Here is a 19,193-nt window from a genome sequence, read left to right as displayed (position 1 = left end):
ATAAATTGAACAATAGGCTATCAATAAATTATGAAAAATGATATCTAGAACGGTTCTATGGTGTAGTGGTTAGCACTCTGGAAAGCTTCTTTCGAAATGTACTACGCAAAAAAAAGGCAGCCAAATAGAAAGCTTCTTTCGTCTCCTACGTAATCAAATTTGGTTTTAGATTTAAATCTGCTTAGAGTTTTTCTTGCTATGCACAATAAGAAATTATATAACCTACACATATATTTTTGTACTTGCATATTGGTTGCTCTTTTTAATTTTTTTAAGCTACTTAAAAATATTTGACATAGTTGAAAATTCAGGCAGTAGTGCAGAGAATGAAAATCAATGTGGAATTTTAAACTTATGGCTTGTTTTCTTATAAATCAAATAGGCCCAATAAAAATTAATAGATGAAGCCCATTTAGTCACCTTCTTCCCCAAAATACTTTATTAATTTTTTATTTAAATATGTGACGTATCTAAAGTCATTATTTTTATGGGAACGCAGAGGGTACATATTTTTTGTGAATAATATTTTTATTGTACCATCATACAAATTAATTATTTAAATTATCAAAATTTTATTCATTTACCATATTTTTATTTTTATAGTAAACAAATATGTAACCAGAATATTATTGATATCATACATAGTAAAATACATTTTCGCTGAAGATATTATACGTTAGCCCATACCAAATGCGTCCTAAATAAATTAAATAAAACTGTAGCAAAATAGTTTAAAATCCTAATTTCCCAAACCAGTGTGCAAGATGCTAATTATGTCCCTTTCTAGTTCACTGATTTTGACCGTCGGAATATCTGTTTAGGGGTGGGTCGATACGATATATCGTATCGAAAACGTTGTATCGTGTATCATATCGAAAATATCGATATGAAAGAATTTCATATCGTTATCGTATCGAAAGTTTCGATATATCGAACTTTCGATATAAAAAAATTTCATATCGTTATCGTATCGATATTTCGATATATATCGAAAATATCGATATATCGAAAATTTTCAATATATATCGTATTTTCGATATAAAACGATATATCGCGATATAAGGAAATTCATATAGTTATCGTATCGAAAACTTACGATACGATATTGTATCGTATCGAAAATTCGATAATTTTTCAATATTTTTCAATATGATACGAGCGCTATATCATTTTTTCGGTATTTTTCCCCAGCCCTATATCTGTTCATCTGAGAGTATTTTTGCAAACCTACGATAAATAATCACACGAAAAAAGATTATTTAATATTGAAAAAATTAAGTAAATTAATAATAACTTACTTAATCAAAACGTCCTTATTTGTGCCTCCGCCAACAACAGGCTCACAATTTCCTGTTTGCATATTCACTCTTGAGAAAGGAGAGTGCAACAAGCATTCCCCGATTTCAACTAGATCCTTCAGATTCTCATCTGTTGTGACATCCACCGACGAGCTATCTCCAGTTAAATTTTCAGCCTGTGCAATTATTATATATGAGTCCGAGTTACATGTTACTATAAATGACGCATACAACAAAAGAAACAAAACGAAAATGTGAAAAAACTGTAACAACCAAAATATCAACCAGAGAATTTCTTGTAAAGAGATAACAAAATAAATTAATAATGGCAATTGACAAACCCCAAGTCTAGCTACTAATAGGGATTAAATACATAATTTAATGGCCTCTAGGACATAACATAATAACATTACGAATAATAATATATCCAAAATTTCAACTTAAAAATATTGACCTGAATGCGTAGATAATTTGTTGAGAAGTGTGAGCCTGAAATATTAGTGATAAAAAATAATCAACCATATCTGTGCTAGCTTGGTTGTAGATATCGATTACTGGTGTAGAATTTCGATATAACATCTCGGAATTTAGAATCCTAATTTTAGAGCCTTAGAATTAATTGTTGATGACGTGGAATCGAGAATGCATTTATTTCATGAGATGATATGGTCGAATTGAGTCTAGGGTTTGTGTTGAAAGTTTGAAAAGTCAAACCTATGGATTTAATGACGTGGCATGTGATATATTAAATTATGAGATGATGTGGCAAATTATTTGTTCAAGGGTGAGTGAGAATATTAGAGAAAATTTCCATAAATACTTGTCACCCTAATTCTTGTAATTTTCGAACCCTAGACCCCCTTTGAAGAAAAATTCTATTTCTCCCGGACTTAATTTAATCCTTGGGATATTTATCCAAATTAAATCCAAGACCCAATTATTTCCTTATTTTAAAGAGGGGAAAAATCGACACCCCTTGTGCCTTGTGATTTTCGAAAATCTCCAAAATAAGGGAGGGAGTATTATTTTTATTTTAATTGATCCCTTATTTGATTTCCTTCCATACCTAGAATTTAAATATTCTACCAAATCTTTCCATACTTCAAGAGATCTTGCCTTTATTCTAGACAATATTTAAAATCCATGCCTTATTTAAGAAGGCAAATAGACGCCTCTTTTGACTCCAAGTGGGAGAATTCTTAATTTTATTTTGTTCCGTGATATTTTATTCTACTCCGAAAATTATACCAAAACGAAACCATGGCTAATTAGAGGACCTAATTTTAGAAAATTGCCATGCTTGATACCTAGTCTATTTTTGTTAATTCATCTTCCCTACTTCACAATATTATTTTATTGTGTAGAATAAAATCTTACCAAATATTCTATTCTAATTACCTAAAGATCTTGTTGAGCTCTATAAATAAGAACCAAAACCCCAACCCTAGCCCCCATAATTTTCGGCCCCCACCATTCCCCACTCTCTCAAATTTTCTTCTTCTACTCTCCAATATTTTGCTATCTTTTGGAGAAGAATTGAAGTTTAATCCAAGAACTTTGAAGAATCAAGGCTAATACTTGTTTTCTACCGATCGTTTTTCTCTAAAAGGTATTTTGTTTAAGAGTTATGCTTGTTCTCCTTCTACTTCTTCTTTTTCTTCTTCTAACCGATTAATCGGTCTTCTTGAACCCTCATGCATCTTGGTTGAGTGAAAGAGGGATAAAAAGAGATGTGGGAACATGTATGTGTGTGTGCCGTGTATGTGTGTATGGCGTGTGTGTGTGTATGCGACGTGTGTGTGTGTAGTGTTTGTATGGTGTGTGTTTGATGGTTAAATAATCTTGTGTGATAAACATGATCTTGATTAATTAGTGATGATAAGATAAATCGTTGGGAAGAGGGAAAAGTAATGAGACATGCATGGGTAAGAGTAGTATTGAACCTAATTTGTGATATGTGCCTATGTGATTAAAAGGTGAAACTTTGGTTGCGAAGCCGGATAACGGAAAAGCGAAACTACTTGAAAACTAAGCAGTCGAGGTGGCTTTACTCTTAAAACTCTCTTTTATTTTTGTCAAAAATATTGATTGGTGTTATAAGGGTGGTTTAACTGTTATGCCATGCCTATGTCTGTTTTATTGTGATATTGTGCGCCTGATGTCTAGTTTGTGAGTTCGCTCCATTGGGCTAGGGCTATGGATATGTTTATACGAATTCGGGTCTGAGTATGGGCCGCAAGCCCTACCAGGCTGTGTACACGAGGGGATCGGGAGCCGTCCTTGCTAGTCGGCCGGTCTCGTGGGCGAAAAGTGTGGCCACACTTTCGTCGCACCATGGAATGATTGTGATTGTTATTTTGATGAGGAAAATGGGGAGTTATTTTGACTGGCCAGTCTATGGAAAATATATTTTGTGATACTCGTGATATTCTTTTATGACTGCTTAAAACTCGAGTTCACTTGGTAAGGGTGGCATAACTTGTAAATGTTTTGGCAATGAGCTCACTGAGTATTTCAAAATACTCAGCCCTGCATGTGTTTTCCTTATGTGCAGGTTGAATGATGACGAGCGGTGGCGGGTGTTGAGCAGTTTAATTAATTAATATGGACATGTTGAACTTCAAGCGTAGTTGTGTCTTCATACATAGCTATACTTTCTCTTGGTCGCTTTCCGCTAAATTTTGATACACTTTAGAATTTCTTTTGGAATATTTGCATCTTGCCTTCGGTTTGAGGCCTTAGCCTTTCTCTTGTGACTTTGCCTTGGATATTATGTCGTACTCCTAAGATATTTTGATCGTCATTTATGATCTCTTTCTTCCTTTAAACTTCTAGGTTAAGTTGTTGCATTAAATACTCTGATATTTCTTCCAATTCTTTTGGTCAGTACTCTTTTAATGAAACCCTAGCCTATGTTTACTTCTCTAGAGTCGGTTTTGGGTAGCAGCCGCCGCATTTATTGTACCCTAGGAGGGCGGGCTGTTACAGTACGTAGAAGCCAGCTCATCACGCTCCATTCCGACGCCATTTCTGTTGTGTATATCTCCTCATGCTTTGCGGAGCCCGTGCCCAATGATATCACCAGCAATTTTGCACAGTCCAGAGGCTGAATGGGGAAGAAATCTTCCCCTCTGTTCGCCACTTCCTTTGTCACTTCTCTCACTGCCACCAAAGTCTGCAATAATATATATTGTGTTTCTATCTTAAAGTGATTGCAATCAAGATATACGGTTGTGTCAGTCATTTTTCTGTCTTGGCATAATCTATATTGATGGATCAATTAATATTTCAGCCCACAGTTGGTGATCTGATACAATTCTATATATAAGGACGTTTTATCTTAAAATTAATTCATGATAGAAAGAGATTTATATAGTGATTCCAGATCCATTTTTAGGCGAATGTGGAATACTTGTTTGTTGAATTTGCGAACATATGGTCAGTATGATTCAAGTGTGGGACTCTGCGTACCGGGTTGTTGGCAGCAACACCGCCGTCGATGAGATTGAAATCCCAGCATTGTCCAAAACTATCGACGTTTGTGAAAGAATGGGGCGGAATATAAGTGGGCGCGGCAGAGGTGGCGATACATATGTCGGACAATAGCACGTCCTTGTAGTCCAGATTCTTCACCTGCTTCAACAAAATGTTGCGTCCAAAAATAAATTAACCGTCCAACCAATATTGAATAAATTAATTTCTCATGCAACGAATATCAAAACAACGAAGAGATAGATTGTGAGAGACCTCGTAGGAGGAGAAGATGGTGGGCTGCATAAGCTTGATGTCAAATGATGGGACAACAACATTTGTTAACGTGTGATGCAACCGAGTCTGTCCTAAAATCTCCCTTGTTAGCTCTTGCACATACTTGCCGTTGTATTTGGGGCCTACTAATACATCCATCGATCCAAGTAATCCACTAAAACAATTAAACAATCGCTAATTGACATTAATGTATCAAATTTTACAACTAATTCACATGCTTCATCTACTCAACAAAAATCAATAAAACAGACCTCTGTGGGAAAATCTTAGGCCCATGTTCTACATAAAACGGAGCAATATCTTTAGCTGCATAAATAGGGCGATTGTTAGCATCGGGAGCCGTCAACATGGCCGTCATCAGCACCGGTGCTCGTCCCTGCGATTACATCAAAGTAGTCTGCAATTCTAGCAACTTCGCCGTCCAATTTCTGGAGTTCGGATTCGAGGAATTCAAGAATCTTGGCAGGGATGATTCTGCGAATACCTCCTCCATCGATGCTCAGTATAGTGATTAGCCTTCCATCAACCGGAGATTGGTGCTTCTTCTTTGACATAATTGGGATTAAAAATATTTTAGTGCGATGAAAATAATGAAAGGGTTATGAGTATTTAAAGAAGAGGTACATGTAATGCCAGTACAGCCTAATGCTTCAATTCACACCTACTATTATTTAGAAAGTTTCAAGGTTTGATTGTGTAAAATTGGAGCTAATTAGTTATTATTATAGTAAGTACTCGTTAATTGTCAAATTAAATTACATGCTCAAGACTAGATCATGTTACTTGGATAAGCAGCTATTTCATCTCTAATTAATATATTGATAATCAGCCTTTTCTTCTCTAAGAATTGTACTTGGAGCTAGCTATCATTTTTATCACAGTTTCTTTGTAAATTTGCAATACATGATTTATAAATTATTCATGATTTTCCAATTAGTAAAGTAATTATATTATCTCAAAAATATAGTTGATTTATGAAGCTAGAGTTATTGTATTTTGCTTCCTCTGGTCAAAATTCAGATTACTGTTAAAGCTAATTTATATTACAGTAGTAAACTATTTTGATCGCCACAACTCTAATTTGCACAACATATACAAATCTTGACTTTTCTAAGTTCACAATATTTTTATAAATAGCCAAATCTATTGCATGGCATTAATGGGTCAAAGTCGAGATATAGTTAATGGAGTATTATAATTGAAAAACAATTTGTGTTAGTTTGGGTTAATATTTATCAATTTAACTTTATATATTAACAAAAAGGTAATGAGTGTGTTGATCTAACGGTAGAATAGTTATCACAATATTTTTATAAATAGACAAATCTATTGCATGGCATTAATGGGTCAAAGTCGATATATAGTTACTGGAGTATTATAATTGAAAAACAATTTGTGTTAGTTTGGGTTAATATTTATCAATTTAACTTTATATATTAACAAAAAGGTAATGAGTATGTTGATCTAACGGTAGAATAGTTAATGTATGATGGGTCTGCAATTCAATAGATTCGAACCCGAGACCTTCGAGTTCGGATATTAACGACTCTACCACTAGGCCAACACACGCACATAATACGTGTTATCTAGCGATATGTATAGTGGTCAACATGCGTAGATATTCCAAATGAAGCCAAATTTGACCTAACCAAAAATTAATTACTTAGACAATTTCAGCGAAAAATTATTTTAGGATATAGATGTTTGATTTTGAAACGTACATCCATGTAGTACGTGATTCAAATATGCATAGATATAGATTAGTTTAATAAGTTTATAAAAAAAAAAAGTGATTCAAATATGAAATATGCATGATAGTATAAAATAAATATTGCAAGTGGTGTTAATTAATGTGATTCGTACGTAGCATTTCATTAAGCAGACAAAATAATATCAATTTGCTTAATTAGCTGCCAAATATCTTGGATAGATACGGACATCTCTTATCATTTTGCTTTGCATGCTTAATTGTTAAATTATTGACTTAAAAGTTGAAACACATATATTAGTTAGTAGTAATATTTTAGCCTTCGAATGCCTTATCCCTTTGAAAGAAAAAGGTTATATATGTCAACATTTGATTGTGATATTCGATTAGTTAGATTTTTATAGTGGAAGATTGGTTTTGAGTTATATGTAACAAGTTGTTATGAGCAATAAGAATTTGGGTGCAAATCTTTGTTCACATATTTACATATGGATGTGGTTGTATATAAAAATATGAAGTAAAAATAGACCAACTTAAATACCTAATGAGTCACTTCCACGCCTCATCGAATGAGATTGTGTGCTTAGTACCGTGAAATCTAACAACCTCATGTAACAAAATAGCACGAGGCGGAGGGGATAGGAGCTAGCAATGCTTGAGGGCAAAAAATATAATCTTATAAATCTAATGAAATAATAATTAATTAACTGTATATGTGTTCACAATTACTCGAAATTAAATGGTAGTATAATTATTCAACTTAAAAATAGTTGGACGGAAATAGGTTACGTTTAATGAAATGTTAATTGTTAAGTAGTTTTGACTAATTAAAATAGTTGAACGGAAATAGGTTACGTTTGATGAAATGTTAAGTAGTTTTGACTAATTATTGTTGTGAAGTGTGGGGATGAAAAGAGATCAAGCCAATTAACTGATTAAGACCAATACAAATATTGATTTTAATTAGAATACAAGCACGTCTTGCTTTTGATATACTAGCTCTCAGCTCTGTGAATTTAAATGTTGCTAGTAGGGATGTGAATCGGGTCTGTCTATCGGATTTCAGGTCAATCATATTCAGGTTGTGGGCTAAGGCTAAAATATTATCGGCTTAAATATTTACAATCCAAACTGTAAGCAGGTTTATCGAGCTAAATAGTAATTAAAATTATCTTATCTTATTTATTATTTATTTATTAATCTTTTAAAATTCTATATTTATTATTATATTATTTATTAATATATACACATCGACTTCATTAACAAAATCAACAGCGTAAATAAAAATATATTTAGCACATATAAAAAGTACATAACAAGAATATACGATGGATATATCAAAAAATATCAAATTAGTAAGAAAACAAGGAAATAATTAATTTATAAATATTTATTTGTTTAGAAAAATTGTATTCATCTTTCAGATTGTTTAAAAAGTTTTTATTTTTAAGGGACAGACGACTAAAAATAAAAGAGTTTCTATTTTTCGGGAACAACGAGTATATATTTAGAACCATCGTTGTTATTCAGCAAATTGTACGATCCCTGCATTATTATATTTCAGACTTAAATTTTAGTTGGGTAAGTCCAAGATCAAGCGGAAAATTAGTCGGAATTACTTTATTTCCTACTTTTTTAATTAATTTGACTAAGATTGTAGTTATTCCCTACAGCCAAATATCTTGTACTCCATTCCACTGTAAGCGAAGCCTTTAGGAGCTCCTAATTTTTTGGAATATTCTATAATTTCATATGTAAAAGAATCATTAGTAGGACACGATATATAATAAAGATCCCTATATTGTAGATCCAAATTTATAACCTTAGAGAATGTCAAAAATGACTTATCTCAAAATTAACACAAATACATAAACAAATGATAGGTTGGATCTAGTCTTTTAGGCTACATCCAAAATGAAATTGATGGGAGATTAGAAAAGGGAAAAATATATGTGATGAATAATTAGATCTAGGACCTTAAGACCTCCATCAAAAAGATGATGACAATCTTACGCAACTTTCACTAATCTAATTATCCTATGACTTCACTACACCATGGATACACAAGCCATTGATGCATACCTAGACTCGATGGATCTCCAAGAACTAAACAAACAACCTACGATATAGGAATTGAATAAAATCTCACAAAAGAGTCTTCTTCAATAATTCATAAACAAGCTGATTTACAAAATGAGTAAGAGGTCTATATATAGGAGCCCATAAACAAAGGATTAAAAATAGCATAAAATGCAAAACAAGCACCAAAATCCCCTGAGCGGTCCGCTCGAACTTTTGGTATGGATACTTTTTAGTTTGACCCACTAAAAAATAACAAACATGAAATCTAATTTGCAAATCTAATACTAAAACCCAAAAGCAGAAACAATTTAATAGTAGTAATTTAATACTAGTATATATGTAATGTTAGAAACTTAAATATTTATCGTGCTACAGCCTACAAGTTGACTTCTAGAGCCAGATACAGATATGCATTGTGTTCTACAATTACCGTAAATGAATGAATTAATAAAAGCACAACAAAAATGAAGATCAAATAAAAAAAATAAAACAAAAATATGGCTGCAGAGAATCGCATGCCTAGATGAGTCGAGTTACTACAACAGAATTTGTCCGCGACTTACAGAATCTACTGAGGCGGCTGTCATCGGACGTCCCAAAGCCCGAGAGCTTCATGCCGTACGCTTCCATCCTTTGCACATCTCGTGGGATGGGCGACTGCCAAAGCCCGTCCCACCAAGCCGGTGGAAGAATAGGTGTTAGAGCGCATTGGCGAGGCTGCCCACGACAGCTTAGGGGCCCAGCAAATCGGTTCCACACGTGCCCCCACCCGATCTGTCTCTTCAAACCCTCCGAAAGCAACGGACTTTGGAAGCTGCTAAGGAACGTGATGCTCGAGTTTAGAGACGAGTTCTCATCTGTGGACAGAATCCAGTGTAAATTTTTGTCAGATCATATGTATTTTTGTTGGATGTTAAGCTACTCGGATTTACCTAGTCGGTATGCAGCTGCAAGTGCTGCGATCAGCTGAGCATACGTTGTCCCAACACGTCGGTGAGCTCCAGAAATGACGGCATGTTTAGCGCGTGATGCCAGAAAGAAATCGACAAAGGCCACCCATCTAGGTGCGGGACCCCAGTCCTTTGTTCTGAAATTCATGATGCTTGACTTTGAGTTACCTGAAATATTTCCTTCGAACTTTTCATAATCGAAGTGTATGACCTGCAAAATCGAAACCAGGGAGAGCAAGGGGACAAGTCTATCAAAATCAAAGTTACGTCTCATGTATGTTGTGATTGAACAACGAATCAAGAAAATGTTGACTAATGAATCCTCTCAAGTTGAGACGTTACCTCTGCAAATTCTTCTAAAGTTATTGCAATATTTTTCACCATGGAAGGGGTATCAGCAACCAAGACAATTTTTGGTTTCGATAAAATTGGAAGATTAAGGAGAGCTTTCCTTAGGCAATCCACCGCCGCCTGCATTGCTCTAACCGATCTGCAAAATTAACTCATTTATGCAACTCGAACAAATTTGAGTTTTCCAATTTAATAGAAGAAGCTCGTGGCAGAAAGTATTTTGTGGCATTAATTAACAGAAACAAAGTCGTGCAAATGTATAATCAACGAGCCACTTGCAGGAATTATGGCATTGGAAGATAAACTATAAATGTAAAAGATCATTCACGATTAGTTTAGCTGAGGTACCTATTCATCATCATCCGCATGTGGAGTACTATATCCGGATCGCTCCCGCCACTAAGAGCCCAACTTACTGCATTTTCCACATCTCTCGAAGGAGAAATCAGGATCCTCATAATCTCACCGAACACATTAGCTCGGTACTGAAGATTTTCCGGCCTTCCAAATAAATCCGAGGCAGCGTCCCTCATCTCGGGATGTACGTTCTTCAAGAAAAACTGGGCAGCCACAGCATCCGTCGTGTTCTGGAACCTAATTAGAGAGCGGTTCATCAATAATCATTCAAGTAACAACAGATAATTAATTCCGGCCTTATTTGACATTCCAAGTTACCATATGATAGGTTGCTCCCATTCTCTCCAGTTACTACAGAGAACATCTGTTCGTGTTGGCTTCTGGAAATCGTCAATCCTCATCGTTAAGTGCCTTTTGTATTTTGTCAGACAACGATTATGTCTCCACAAATGTTTCACTTCTTTTAATGTAAATGTTACGTTGGAGTAGGAGATGTAATCGCCAAAAGGGTACTTATCCCTGAAAGATAATAGTACACAGCGGAAGTTAGCTGCAGTGCGCAAAGATCTAACACAAAATTTAAGTATCTTCCCGACATGGCAAGACCGATCCATCACGTTTTATTTCATTCTTTATCTAGCACGATGTAAACAAACGTGAACAGAGCAACTAGTGTATTCTTCGGATTTCTCCTCTCTTTTTCTCAATGAAATATCAAATAAAATCCAACAAACAGAAAGGCTTGAGAGAGAACCAATATGCCTGGTTTGGCCGATTATCAATGACCGGTTCAGCATCACGCTCAACGCAGCAGCAGTAAGTATCTTATACAACTCGTTTCCCAAACCGGCTTCCGATGCTTTCCCAATCACAAAGCCGTGGTTGCAGAATTGCTCGGGAGGGAGATTTCGCACCCTCGAGGCACCTGAAATTGAATACTCAGTGAATCATTCCTCACACACAAATCCTCAATTTATCAAAACTCCAAAACACATGGTAACTATACGAAAATCCAAATCCTCCACAACACAGTTCAAATGTTCAATTAAAACACCATTTATAAATAAATCAGTTACTTATATCTACAACACATTTAAAAAATGCAATTAATTAATCATAAATATCAACCACACAAAAAAAAAAAAAAAAAAAAACGCACCGTTGGTTTGGAAGTGGTGATGAATCAATGTTCTGACTCTAATACTCTCCTCCGCATAGCCTCTGCTGAAGATATCTCCCATCTCTTCCACCGTCGCGCATTTCCTCCCGCCCTCAGCTCCTTCCACCTTATCCGCCGTCGAATTAGCTGGAAACGCCTCCTCCACGAAGATCTCCGACGCCTTGTTCCTAATCTGGAGCTTGGGCGACGGATCAATCGACCTGAGATCCGTGGTGAGGAGGCCGAAAATGGTGGATATCGCGATCAGGATGAGGAGAAGAGGCACGGAAATCCGGCGGCGGCGGCGCGCCGTAGATTTTGAGGTCATGTTTCCCGGCACCGACACCGACAGCGGCGACGGTGATTCAATTTAAAGGGGTGTAGAGTAGAGAATCTCTCGATTCTGATGAATCAGCTTCAGCTATATTTTGTCTAGAACACTGTGATGTCCGAATATCTCGATAGATACACCGCCACACCATTACATTTATTCATTTATATTTATAATATGCTTTATTAAATTATTTCACGCAAAACAACAAAGGAAAGGAAATTATTTTTTGACTCTACAATGTCAGTATGCCATGCATTTAATTGTTTTTTTGCATAATTATATTTTTCTGATTTCAGTCATTTAACTACTATACCATAAATAACGCGTCTAGCATTATGATTTGATTCCGTCTTTGCATGTGGAGTAATTAATTAATTTAACAGACAACGCCTATCTAATAGAGATTAGGCAGAAAACATGTTTTTTAGAGTTTAATTATTGTTTAACCACCGTAATTAATACTAACTAGTTACCTTAATTAGTGGAGCGCGCATTTATGCCGTTCCTGCACCAAAGTTTTTGTCAATTGGTATTTAATCAATTCACAAGATTATGCTATACTTTGGGCAAAACTAAAAGGTCCTCACTCCATTATCTTAATTCACTAATTTATAAATCTCCTCAAAATATGTACTACAAGTAATTAATAGTTTAATAAAAACTACGTCCTTCGTCCCCTAAATTTTGTCACTTTAACCGAGCACAAATTTTAAGAAACATAATAGAGAGTAGGTTGAAAAAATTAGTGGAATGTGAATCCTACGTTTATATACTCCCTCCGTCCCATAAAGATTATCTCACTTTGACCGGACACGAATTTTAAGAAATTGATGAAAAGTGAGTTGAAAAAGTCAGTGAAATGTGAGTACTACTTTTATATACTATTTTTATAATAAAATGTGAGCATGAATGAATTAGTAGAATATGCGGTCTACTAAAAAAATGATAAAAAATGAAATGAGACAAATTTTGTGGGACGGACAAAAATGTAAAAATGGAACAATTTTTGTGGAACGGGGGTATTAGCTTTATAATAAAATGTGAATAAAAATAAGTTAGTGGAATATGACTGCAGCATGAATTCTAATAGAGTACCAAATTTACAAATATTTCCAAAATGAATTGAGCACTAAAGTTAGAAGAAAGCATTTATGACCACGTGCGTCACTGGTGGGTCACTGGGTTCGTTTCCACGTGAACCCGACGGGTTGTCAGTTTTGTCACTACTTCGAGTAGTCTTTTAAAACAACTATATCTTCCTCTATCGAACTCCAACTAAGACGTTTAAGAGACCCATGCGAAGTTCTTTCGAAAACGAAGGGAATGGTAAAAATTATGGACTAATTGGACTTCAAAATCGACAAAAAATTGTCTCGAACCAACGCTGTTAATATGAACATATTTTGTACCTTTTTCTACACATTCTTTATAAAATGGTAAAAATACTAACATAATAGAGAAGTATATATAAACACGCTCAGAACTAGATAAAATGGGATCAAATTCATATAAAACTACCCCCTTTTACGCCATGCAAAATCTAAGTATGTCAGATTCGTAGTCAAAATGTGTACTTGTGTGCAATGAAAAAATAGTTAAAGATATATATGATGCTAAGTAATTAGGCTGAATAAGTTTAGGATAATTTAGCTGAAATGGAGTAGTATAGTAGGACCACGAAGGTTCATGGAGTTTAATGAAAGTAATTTTGTTCAATAATCAGGGGTGCTTTGTTTTTTTTTTTTTTTAATAATCTTTAAATGGATACTTACATGTAATCATATATAACCAAGTTAAGGGAGAGAACCATAACACTGAATAAGCTGAAAAAGTTTGTTTTTTTTCGAAAAATGCGATAATTTGAGAAGTCCTGTGCAAGAAAACAAATGACTACTTTTTATTGGAGTCGAATAATTTTTTATATTCAGGGTATATATAGTTCCATGCGACAGAAAAGGCTATTGTGTGAGATTGACCACTCCAAAATTTACAAATATTTCCAAAATGAATGGAGCACTAAAGTTAGAAGAAAAGCATCTATGATCAAGTACTACATAACATAAATTTACACCTGAAACTCCAAATCCAAACCATAAACAAGCAGTAGTAAATTATCATTCCCCTCTCCATCAAACCGCCTCTTCATAGCTTCCTCTTTCCCGACGTGGCCGGAGTGCCGCTAAAGAGGCCTTCGATGGCCGTCTCAACATCGTCCGGCTGATGCTTGATGTACTTCTCCGTCTGCCTCCCCGACGAAAATATCTGACTATACCTCGCCAGAAATGACCTGTACGCCGGCACCACCATGTTCGATATCGAAACCCTCAGCTCCGACTGCAGCTGCTCGTCCGAGATCACCCAACTCGTCTGCGTCTTGCGTATGTCGTCGAACAGCGCGTTGAAATTCTTGAACCGCTCCTTCAGCAGTGGCTTCACGTGCTTGTTGTTCCCCGTCAGCCCCTCCGGGTTCAGGAACCCGAGGAGCTTCCCCCACGTCTCCCTCTGGTACCCCTTGTGGTACGTCCGGAGATCCGACGACATTTTCCGGTACCACGTTTCCGCTAGCAGGCTGTGGAGCCCACCTGATTTCTTGATCTTTTTAAGCATGTAACGCCCGTTGTTCATCATGAAGATTGAAGTTAAGGAAGTGTCCTTGTAGAATTTGGACTTGTCCTCGAGATTCGAGAGGAGCAAGTCCATGATCTTGAGGATCTGTGCCTGGAAAGGCGAAACGACAACCCCTTCAGCATCAACAGTGGAGGCAGCAGCAGCAATGGTCGCCTCGAGCCTCTGGTGCTCGAGGTAGACTTGCTCGAGCGAGTCCTTGTACATGGCAGTGAATTCGAGGTAATTCATGATGTAGGTTGTGATTGGATGCACGGCTCCACCAGGAACTGGGTTTTTCCCGTGGTCGTTCTTGATGGAGTTTTCGAGCTCGGTGAGGATTGAGATCATAGCCTCTCCGAGGTGGCTTCTGATCATCAACGCCTCGTTTTTGAGCTCGGGCGCGACGCCCTGCGCCAGCAGGGCCCCGATCCCGGCAACGACATCTCTGACGGCCTCGTATATGGTGAGGTACTTGAAGAGCTTGTCGGGGGAGCGGTGCGTGAGCGCCACCGCCTCCGCGAATTTGAGGATGTGCTTGGTGATCCCGCACGTGAGGGCGGAGAGGAGGATCTCCGGGATGGAGGAATCTGAATCCCCCGCGAAAACGGAATCTAACAGATTCCGTTCTGGCGGGAATTCGTCTTTCGCGAAGGAGGTGAATTTCATGATCCAGACCTCGATGTCTCTCTCGAGAGACTCCCATGGCTTGTTGTGGATGTCGTCGATGCTGACATTCTCCAGTCCTTGCTGGACGATCTTCTCCTCCAGCGCGTTCCTCCGCACGATGAAGTAGACGTGGCAGCACTCGTCTTGGTAGCCGCCTCTGAGCATGGCGCTGCATACTCTCGTTAGGTCCGCGGTGGAGCCAGGGGACTTGCTGTGATCCTCTAAAATGGCCTTGAATTCGCCCTCCAAATACGACATCGCGCGGTGCAGCACGCTGCCGGCGCGGTTGATCGTGTAGGCGTATTTGTAATCGGATCGGAACTCGGCCAGCAGTTTGACGAGGGAGGAAACGCGGTTGGTGGTTCGGAGGAACCAAGAGGCGTCCTCCTCTTTGAGGCGGGTCCATTTGAGGGGGGCGTCGGTGGAGTCGAAGGGCTCCATCTCCTCCTCCACCAGCATCAGGAATTTCTCGATGATGGTGGGGGCGTCGGGGGGGAGGGACTCCTGCGACGAGATGTATTGGTCGATTTCGGAGGAGATTGTGGAGAGATCGGGAGGGAGAGGGGAGGAGAGCGGAGGTGGCGGCTCCTCTTCATTTGTGTGTTCATTTTCTTGGGAATCCATGGGTGTTGGAGAATGGTGTTTACCTTGTTAGAGGATTTGGGACAATGGAGAGAGAAGAAAGAGAGAAGAGAGGGAGGAAAACACGCAGACCCGAAGATGGAGGGGAATTTTGATGCTTTTGATTTCAAAAAAGTTCAAATGGTCGTTGTGGTAGTTAAGTTGGTTGGTGTGTTGATAGATAGGTCGTGCCCGCCACCATATTACATACTTATATCATTTTTTTTTTATAAAAGATCGGTTTATATTGGGTATGTGTATTGAAAATTGTTTTCATGTTAGTAGTTAAATTTATGAAGAAATGTGAATAGAAAAAAATAGTGAATTTGATATCCTACTTTTATATATTAGTATTATAATAAAGAGTGAACTACAAAAATGATCCCTGGATTATGGGCGTTTGAGATTCTACTTTTATATATTAGTATCTATACATATATAAAAGGCGAGTTTTAGCCTAATACTGAATATTTATTAGTTTTGGGGCATAAATTTAAATATGTATAAGTTTTGGAATTTTGAGTAATTATAGTGATAGGTTTAATGCCTATGATTTTAATCAACAATATAAATGTAGATAGGGGTGTCAAAATGGATATCAAATATCGGGTATCCAAACCTGAAATATCGGGTAATTGAATATCCGATATCTGATTTTTCGGATTTCGGGATCGGGTTCGGGTATAAGATTTTGGATTATCCGGTTACCCGATATCCGATCGGGTATACCCAAATTACCCCATTTTTTTTATTTTTTTTATTAATTTAATAAATTAAATATTTATTCTTTTATTTAAAAAAATTAAATAATTAAATATACTCTCAAAATCCTTCACTTTTAAGTCACATTTAGGATTAATGTTTGAATTGTGATGTTTATTATGGATGAATAATGGATATTATAACTTATGAATTTTTAATTTTCTTAAAAAAAATTTAAAAAAATACAAAATCGGGATTGGGTACCCGATTTATCGGGACTAGATACCCGAGTCAGGTATTTGGGTATCCGAAATTATTTTCGGATCGGGTATCGATATTAGATTTTGGGAAATTCGGGATCGGATACCCGAAATTTTATACCCGATTTGACAGGCCTAACGTAGAATTAATATATTCAAATATGGTAGTCATAATTTTGTAACTGCTTTCTACACCCTAATAAATTAAAATTACTGCCAAAACTTTAAGTTATTATAATAATGGTAAGCAAAGTGTCAGTTACTACCCGCGAAAATTGTATAAGCAAATTTCTATACTATAGTTTTAAACGTACATTACAACTTCTCACAAAATGTCAGTTACAACTTTCTAACATATAAATCTTTAATATTGTTAATGTGGAGCCCTGAAGCCTAAACCCAATCATGCTATAATTTAATCCATTTATAATAGCTTCTTTCTACTTTTTGCTATAAATAGGTATCATGTGTTACCTTATAATTCACATACTCACTGTCTCCTCCCATCACATCACGAAATCTCGGAAAAAAAAAGTATATTTTCCGATAAGTTATTACTCTTTGCCAATGATAGTGTATTTATTTGAGTATAAGTAAGCGTTCTTTTGGTGTGACTAATATGTTCCTAACATTGTAATCTTACCAGGAAAATATTGGAGTCATGGAATTCACATTCCTACATGATCTAAAGCATAGCAATAACTAAATCAGTCAACAGAGACCGGTGTGCGCGTATTTTCTATGATCGTAAGTTATGTGTTCCGTTACTTATTAAGTTTTTCTTATTTATCTAAAATCATTAATTTTTACATTCTTTTTCTATGCAGACCAATAGGATTCAAGGAACATGTCTCGGCACCTTACCAATTAAGCTTCGTGATCAAATTAGGGAGGGATAATTATTTCTATTTTCAATTTTTTGTGAGAAAAAATAGAGCCATACTCCTATTAACAAAATTATCATACCTCGGCAAGGTAGTTCGATCAGTCTTATACAATGTGCACATGTCAACATATTCTAAACCTTAATTTGTCACATTTTTTAACACATCCTTTACACACCTGTAGAATCACTCCCTGCAATGACAATCTACAGTTTCAAATTTGCCAATAATTCAATACGACCATTCCTATGGAACACAAACCCAACAAATTTCATTCGAAGAGAAACAACTTTATTCAAAAAGGACGGGTTTTTTTGGTTATTATCACTTAATTGTACTTTTTCCATATAAATTCAAGCCATAGTTTATTAGTATTATTGTGTTGGACTATAATATTAGTATAATTACTTTAATGTATTGATAATAGCTTTTTTTACATATAATTTGTGGAATAATTATTTCATATTGATGTTTAAAACATTATTAATTTGTGGAAAATACTACTGATGAAACTAAAATAAAGTTTACAAATTAAATGTAATATTAATAAGTAAATTTTTATAAAAGTGTTTGTCACTTTGTATTTTTATTTTACAAGTTAAGGGTTTAGGGTTTAGACACTGGCGGACACACATAATGAGGGGGAGGGCTTAGCCCTTCCCAATTTTTTTTTTTTTTTTTAAGTTATAAAATCTTACAATTTTTTTAATAATTTGTGTGAATTAATGTGTAAAAGCCCCTACCAAAATAGAAAAGTATAAGAAAATTATTATTCCATACAAAATTTGAATATATAGCCTCTACCCTAACAAATTTCTGCGTCCACCACTGGATTTAGATGAAACTAAAATAAAGTTTACAAATTAAATGTAATATTAATAAGTAAATTTTTATAAAAATATGCGTCACTATGTATTTTTATTTTATAAGTTAAAATATAGTACGATCTCTTTGTACATATATCTTCCAAAACTTATAAATGAAGTATTATATATTTTCTTAATTATATGTTGTCGACGTGTGTTTACATTTTTTTGTAATAGATGTGTAAAAGATTTTAATTAATATTTATTATGCATAATAATTTGATACTATACTCTCATGTTCCATAAAAGATGTCATATTTATGGGACGGCATGGAATTTTACGGAGTTTTGTTTTGTGTGTGACATGAAAAAGGAAAATATAATTTTTATTTTAATGTGATAGAAAACTTATTCTAAAAATAAAATATGACATAAATAGAAAAGGAAGAAAATATAATATGTCGTGCATAGCACGGGGGAGATACTAGTTATACTAAAGAGTGAACTACAAAAATGATCCCTGGACTATGGGTTTATCTCGCCCATAGTCCCTGGACTTTAAAAATATCGCCAGTAGTCCCTGGACTAAGGATTTATCTCGAAATTAGTCCTTTTGGCTTTTTTTGGTACGAAAATACCC

At 35.7% G+C, this 19,193-nt stretch overlaps 2 protein-coding genes and 1 pseudogene across 2 annotated transcripts; all 3 read right to left on the bottom strand.

The window, feature by feature from the left end:
* Positions 1–1,120: 1,120 nt before the first annotated feature.
* Positions 1,121–5,621, bottom strand: LOC125189900 (patatin-like protein 2; annotated as a pseudogene).
* A 3,542-nt stretch (positions 5,622–9,163) lies between these two features.
* Positions 9,164–12,139, bottom strand: LOC125201782 (uncharacterized). The gene is made up of 7 exons (XM_048100030.2): positions 11,674–12,139; positions 11,277–11,439; positions 10,833–11,033; positions 10,506–10,751; positions 10,149–10,296; positions 9,789–10,017; positions 9,164–9,713 (listed from the first exon to the last, which is right to left on the bottom strand). Exons 1-7 carry the CDS (start codon positions 11,999–12,001, stop codon positions 9,376–9,378), a joined length of 1,653 nt encoding a protein of 550 aa, XP_047955987.2. The 5' UTR covers positions 12,002–12,139; the 3' UTR covers positions 9,164–9,375.
* A 1,862-nt stretch (positions 12,140–14,001) lies between these two features.
* On the bottom strand, positions 14,002–15,980 carry LOC125223407 (exocyst complex component EXO70C2-like). The gene has a single exon (XM_048126923.2). It carries the CDS (start codon positions 15,902–15,904, stop codon positions 14,150–14,152), a length of 1,755 nt encoding a protein of 584 aa, XP_047982880.2. The 5' UTR covers positions 15,905–15,980; the 3' UTR covers positions 14,002–14,149.
* Positions 15,981–19,193: the final 3,213 nt, after the last annotated feature.

Source organism: Salvia hispanica, chromosome 2 (genome assembly GCF_029641045.1).
Source record: "Salvia hispanica isolate PSC_SH4W2 chromosome 2, Shi_PSC_v1, whole genome shotgun sequence".
Classification (NCBI taxonomy): Eukaryota; Viridiplantae; Streptophyta; class Magnoliopsida; order Lamiales; family Lamiaceae; genus Salvia; species Salvia hispanica.
This window is presented reverse-complemented; position numbering and strand designations above follow the sequence as displayed.